Source organism: Entamoeba dispar, genomic scaffold (genome assembly GCF_000209125.1).
Source record: "Entamoeba dispar SAW760 scf_1105229458913 genomic scaffold, whole genome shotgun sequence".
Lineage (NCBI taxonomy): Eukaryota > Evosea > Mastigamoebida > Endamoebidae > Entamoeba > Entamoeba dispar.
The window spans coordinates 25,149-31,409 of record NW_001853430.1 but is presented as its reverse complement, the minus strand read 5'-3'; the positions used below and the strand labels follow the sequence as shown (position 1 = coordinate 31,409).

The window sequence follows — 6,261 nt, the reverse complement described above, 5'->3', positions numbered from 1 at the left end:
GTCTTATTTAACTCTTATTTATTTCTATGTTTTTATTTGTCCTTTCTTATTTATTCAAAATTTATCGTTTTATTTAATTACTTCTATTCTTGTTTTATTATTATTCACTTTTCTATTAATTTCCCTTTTATTTTCTTTATTGATTTTAATGTACTTCTTATTATTTGCTCTTTCTTTAATATCTTTTATTGTTCTCATTTTATTTACTATTCTTTCTGTTTCTTAATTTGATTGTAGTAATATTAATCTCTATGATTTTATTAAATGTTAGATTTTTTCTCTTCCTAGTTGTGTTATTATTCTCATAGTGTATAAATAGTCAAATAACATTAACACTTTCATTAGAACAAATAGTATGTGATGAAGTGATGAGGTTTAATACTAAAGACAATAACTTTCATTCAGATTATATAACCAATAGATGGTTGCTTGTTTGTATTTGGAAATACACTTTTTTTATATAAAAATTAAAACCATATTTACTCAATAATCATTTGGATAAAAGAAAATAAGTATAGTTCTTAGAAAAGACAAACCACAATAAAATGAACTGCCATCACCAAGGCAGTATAATAAATAGAAATTAAATCAAAAAGAAGGGATGAATGAAACATTCACTAAATAACAGAAATGATAGTTCAAAAATAACACTTAACATAAATTTTCATCATTTTAATCAAAAAGAAATATGAGCTAATTAAAATCAACTAGAAAAGATCATATTTAATTAAAAGAGGTTATTGAAGCACTTACACCCATACAACGTTTTGGTTAAGAATATTTGTTTTCATTCAGTCATAGTGTTTATTATAAATAATTGAAATAGTCAAGTATTGTGTTATGCACTCATTAACTATTGTTTGTCTAACCATAAATTGGCTCCTTGATAAAAATAAGATTTGGTTGATGGGTATAATAACAGTAAATTTATATTTTATTTGTTCTATGATATAAAAGTAGTAGACTTTCTTTCAGAAGATAAAAAACAATTTTTGATAATAAGTAATAATTTCATGAATAAAAATATTTTTGTTATTAAACATCCTTTTTTTTATTCATAAAGAAATGGTTTAAAAAACAAGGATAATCGCATCAAAAAAGATAACATAAAAACAATTTAACAACTTAAACTCTTTGTTTAGAAAAGATCACCAAATCCACCGAAGTCTTCCTCTTCTTCTTCTTCTTTTTTCTCTTCTTTCTTTTCTTCAGCTTTAGTTTCAGTTTGTGCAGTAGTAGCAGCTGGGGCAGCGGCTGCAACAGCCATTGATCCCATTTGTTTCTTTCCAGCTTCAATAACTTCCCAAACATTCTTACCATTCATGGCATCGAAAACTTGTTTGATTTTAGCTTCGTCAATTTCAGCACCAGCAGCACTGAGGATTTCTTTGACTTTAGCTTCTTCAGCGTGTTCATGTCCAATAGTGCAAAGGATGTAAGCAGCAATGTATTGCATTTTCAGCCTGGGATGTCAATTTTTCAGTTTTTTCTCTCATTTTTAGGGCTTTTTCTTTTTACTATTTTCTTTCTTAAAATTTACTATTAATTATAGTTTATTAGAAATAGTTTAAGAATAGTTAAAATAATAATGCCAAGATTCAATCTATTAAGGAAAGAAAAAAGAAAGAAACAATCAAAAGAAACTCGTTAATTGAGAAGAGTAATAGAAAGTGCATGACAATCATAACTATCTCTTTCACCAAAAAAGTGATGTTTATTTAATTCTCTTGTTAGATTTGGGATAAGTATTGAAGGTAAATCAAGTTTACATCCTATATTCATTACAAAGAAGATTGTTTTTGATTTAACTAACTTCTTACGTTTTGAGGATTTACTAATTTTGGAGGAAGAATAACAAAAAGATGAAAAATAAGATACTAATAAGTTTAGACAATAAGAAAATCAAAATATAAAATAATAAATATTAACAAACTTATTTCTTCAACCATATTATAATCATCTTCGATAAAATCCCAAACTAATAATAGTGCTGAACAAAAGTTTTTATCTGTAAATTTATTTTCTTCAGAAATTTCAGCAGTATTATTGCATAATAATACACTTTGTTAGATGAGTCAATACATTATATAAATTAATATTAAAGATAAAAATATCTAACAAACAAAACTGATTGTAAAATCCAAGAGTCTAAGTAATATTTTATATGGAGTTGAAGGATAAATTGACGATGTCTTTCTAGTAAATTCATGAAGAGTTCAATATTATAGTCAAATTGATGTGAAATTGGAGTTCCAATAATTCTATTTGACAATTGAGATTGGACTAATTCAAAGTGATAATTCTGAAGATTATATACTTCTTTGTTTTTAGGAATATTTGATTGTTTAAAAAAGAAGGTAAAAAATGATCTAAATGATTAATATTAAATTTTTCAAAAACAAGAAGGAAAGAAACAAACTTCATTATTTCCATGGATATAACAGACAAGTAGAAAATGTTTAGATAAGGTTTAAATGAGAGATTATTGATATAATGATATGATTAAGATTTGATTATTTTTTTTTCACTCTTTTTTAAAAAAATAATAAGAAAAAGAACTTTAAAATAAATTAGTTAATGGAAAAACCAAAACCAGAACTAAAACATTATTTAGAAAAAAGAATTCTTGTTAAAATACATGGAAAACGAAGTATTATTGGTGTATTGAGTGGTTATGATGAGTATATGAATTTAATTTTAGATGAAGCATATGATACATCAAATCCAGATTCTGATAAACAAATTCCAATTGGAATGATTATGATTCGAGGAAATTCAATACTTTCAGTAGAAACAATTGATCCAGTACATACAACAAAGTAAAAAGTTGTTTTATTATTTAAGTGATTGGCATTTGTTAAAATATTTTGGTTAAAAAGAATATTAACAAAAAAAAAACAGATAAAAGAAATCTTACAAGTTATTGAGAAATATGAATAGAGCCACTTACAGATGACATTGGGGATATATTACTACAAGGTAAGCTCATTGCCCTTTGAGTAATAGGTTGAATATTTTGAGGTATTGATTCTGGAGTATATTGTAATCCTATGTCTGACTGTATTATTGGATAAACAATAGATTTTAATTCATTTGGTAATTCAATTACTTGAGAATAGAATGGTAATATAGAAGATGATAATGTTTTTGTTTGAGTAATAATTGAATTTGCATTATTTACAAATTGAACAACTAAATTACCATCTATTTGTGATGAAGAATTTTTAGCTTGATTTTCTAAAGTATTTAATATTGATTCATTGTCTTGTGACATTTGATTTAATGAATTAATTGTATTTGTAATAGAAGATTGGAATACAGATAAAATAAATGGAGAATGTGATCTATAAGTTCTAGGAGAATGAGTAGAATTATAACTACCAATCATAATAGTACTAGTAGAATTTTTATGAACTGGTTGTGTTGGGGTTTGTGGAATTCCTTGTACACCAATATCTCCAGATGTATTTGTTCTTGTTCTTTGTTTATGAATCCTTGGAGAAACATCTTCAGATGTTTCACCTTGAATTGAATATCTTCTTCTTCTAAATTGATTACCAGTATTATCTGACCTAGTTGATGTTGTTGGAAGACAAACCTCTTTTGATGTTGTAATTGTTTGAGGTCTTGAATTATAATATTGTTGTGTTTGTTGTTCAAGTAATTGTAAATAATAATTCTCATTTTGACAATAATCTTCCCAAGAAGGTCTCTATGATAATAAGTTTTGTCTTTGAATTCTCTAAAAAATTTCATTAAAATTGTTTTATTTTCTTTTTCATTTAAATGAATTAATTATAACATAAATATTATATATCCTTCCTTCTTTTTTGATTAATTGTTGAAGAATAATTTAATATTTAAATTAATTAGTAGAAAGAATTAATATATTTTATCAATAATTATAGTCAAAATGAAATTAAATACTAACAAACAGAATGAGATGGAATTTGACACCATTTAATTCTACTAGTAATTTGTTGAATTGATTTTGTTGGGAATCCACTTGAGATTTTGAGAATTGATGTAATATCATTAACTTTTTTTCCTTGTTGTTGTAGTCTATAAAAAATTAGAGTTAAAATTCAAATTAATACAAATAAAACAAATTAATAAAAATGAAACACACACCAATAACTCTTTATCTAAACTGGTTTGTTCATCATGTGACCATTCACAAACACCTACTGTATCATTTTTGATAAGATTGTGATTTTGTTTTACAGACATTTTCACAATTCAAAAATTTAACAATATTTTAGTTCTATTTACTCTTTTTCTCTTTTTGTCATTTCTGAACCCTTAAAAAAATTCCAAATCAAAAAAAACTTTTTTCGTTCTTTTCTCTCTTTGAATGAAAATCAATCTTCTTCTTTCTTTTTAACCCCTTCTAATCTCCTGAAAATTTGCTACTTTTTATCCTCTTTTTCTTATTGATTATTCTATCTTTAGATTCATGATTGAGAAAAACTTAAAAATGATGAAAAAAGATTGGTTTTTATTCTTACTGAATCAAAACAATAATGTGTATGGAGCAAGAATGGACAGTTGTTGAGCAATTGGTTCTAGTAGAGTCAATTGACTATTATTGTCCATATGATTATAGAGACTGGAGATTAGTTAGTGAGTTAGTAATAAAGACAATGTCATATTTTAATCATGGTAATATTAAATTATACAGTCCAGATGAATGTTTTAATCAATGGACTGTAATTGAAAAGAAGTATTTGGATAAGATTCCAATTGAATGTTCTTTATTAAGGTCAATCATTCTTATTCTTAGAAATAAAAGAATTGAAGAACTTGATACAGAAATCCAAATCATTAAACAACGTCTTCTTCATTTCAAACAAATATCTTAAAAGTATTCATTTTTCTTTTATTTATTCTTTTTTTATTAAATCTCTTTTTTTTTTGAATGATGTTAATTTTTAGTATACAAATAATTTATGTAAATAAAAAATAATAAATTAACAAGAATGTAATTCACCATAGCTTCATTCTATTGAAAATAACCAAACATAACAATGTCTTTGAAACAGAGTTGATATTGTTTATTATTAATAATTTTCGTGAAGATTGCTTAAAACATTGTTTTTAAGATAATAATGTTATTAATATTTATATGAAAGGCAAAGAGATTCTTTGGTTTATTTTTTTTTGTTTCAAAGACAATCTTTTCATTAACAGCTCATTAACAATTAACGAAGAAGAGCAATAGAAAGAATATTCTACTTTCTACTTGAAATTCAAAATGGTTTATATTTGAAACAATGAATAAGAGAATGATAAAATAAACACCACCATTCACTTTATCAACACTTATTTATATTTCAATTTCATTGTACTTAATTAAATAAACTAAATAAGAATTAGAGACAGAGAGAAGTTAAATAACACTATAATATTTAATAATCAAAACGATCTAGATTAATAACAGTGAAGATGTTTTTGTATTCTAAGAGTGAATAGTCATGAATATATTATATAAAGTATTGATTCAAAAATTATTAAAAAAGAAAGAAGTGTAGTATTCTCATCTGTTTAACTTCCTTGTATTTTTTTTAATAGAACTCTTTAATTGAGTATTGTTTAAGTCATTTAATGTTTGAATATGTTTAAATTTGTCAAAACAATAAAATAGGAGAGAATAGTTTGTGAAGAGATAAACACTTTTACATTGTCTGTCATGATTTCATAAAAAGGTACTTTATTCTCCTCTACAAGGATTTTTCCTAATCTTACATGAATAAATTTGATAGTCATACTAATTAAATCATTAACTAAATCAATTTGCTTATTTTTGGTATTATACAATTACTTTCAAAAAAATTTAATAGGTAAGCTTGTAATGGCAATTTAAATTCAACACAACAAGTGTTAGTATTTAATAACAATTTTCCGTTGATTAATTTAATGGTGGGTGAGTGAGAGAAGTTCTTCATTCTTTTTTAAGTTAATTCGTTCAAATTAAATAATGAAATTTTGTGGTTTTGATATTTACAAACAAAAGTGAAGGTATGAAAAGATTGTATCAAAAATATGTATTATAAGTCAGTGTCTATTCACTTTGTAGATCATTATTTTCTTATTAAATATTATTATTGATTTATTTATACAATATTATTAAATACAAAATCAGGAATAATAATGTAATATTTAGTATTTTTTGTATTCAGTTTGACATAAAATTCATTTTCATTAATAAATCAATTTCATTAATTGTTTAAATCAACATGAAGAAAGGGGGAGAGATAAGAT

At 24.3% G+C, this 6,261-nt stretch overlaps 3 protein-coding genes across 3 annotated transcripts, besides 11 other annotated features; 1 reads left to right on the top strand and 2 right to left on the bottom strand.

Annotated features, from left to right (window-relative positions):
- Nucleotides 1–17: 17 nt before the first annotated feature.
- Nucleotides 18–205: a microsatellite.
- Nucleotides 206–451: 246 nt separating this feature from the next.
- Nucleotides 452–473: a sequence feature (AT_rich).
- A 665-nt stretch (nt 474–1,138) lies between these two features.
- Nucleotides 1,139–1,456, bottom strand: EDI_005370 (60S acidic ribosomal protein P2, putative; the record flags this gene model as incomplete). Its single annotated transcript, XM_001735142.1, has 1 exon — nt 1,139–1,456. The coding sequence occupies one exon, from the start codon at nt 1,454–1,456 to the stop codon at nt 1,139–1,141; it is 318 nt and encodes a 105-aa protein (XP_001735194.1).
- Nucleotides 1,167–1,210: a microsatellite.
- A 448-nt stretch (nt 1,457–1,904) lies between the features above and the next one.
- Nucleotides 1,905–1,928: a sequence feature (AT_rich).
- A 154-nt stretch (nt 1,929–2,082) lies between these two features.
- Nucleotides 2,083–2,114: a sequence feature (AT_rich).
- Nucleotides 2,115–2,530: 416 nt separating this feature from the next.
- Nucleotides 2,531–2,573: a sequence feature (AT_rich).
- A 347-nt stretch (nt 2,574–2,920) lies between these two features.
- On the bottom strand, nt 2,921–4,230 carry EDI_005360 (uncharacterized protein; the record flags this gene model as incomplete). Its single annotated transcript, XM_001735141.1, has 3 exons — nt 2,921–3,712; nt 3,936–4,062; nt 4,130–4,230. 3 exons carry the CDS (start codon nt 4,228–4,230, stop codon nt 2,921–2,923), a joined length of 1,020 nt encoding a protein of 339 aa, XP_001735193.1.
- Nucleotides 3,744–3,817: a sequence feature (AT_rich).
- Nucleotides 3,848–3,907: a sequence feature (AT_rich).
- Nucleotides 4,064–4,120: a sequence feature (AT_rich).
- Nucleotides 4,231–4,523: 293 nt separating the features above from the next.
- EDI_005350 (uncharacterized protein) lies at nt 4,524–4,862 on the top strand (the record flags this gene model as incomplete). Its single annotated transcript, XM_001735140.1, has 1 exon — nt 4,524–4,862. The coding sequence occupies one exon, from the start codon at nt 4,524–4,526 to the stop codon at nt 4,860–4,862; it is 339 nt and encodes a 112-aa protein (XP_001735192.1).
- Nucleotides 4,863–4,877: 15 nt separating this feature from the next.
- Nucleotides 4,878–4,974: a sequence feature (AT_rich).
- A 1,105-nt stretch (nt 4,975–6,079) lies between these two features.
- Nucleotides 6,080–6,133: a sequence feature (AT_rich).
- Nucleotides 6,134–6,261: the final 128 nt, after the last annotated feature.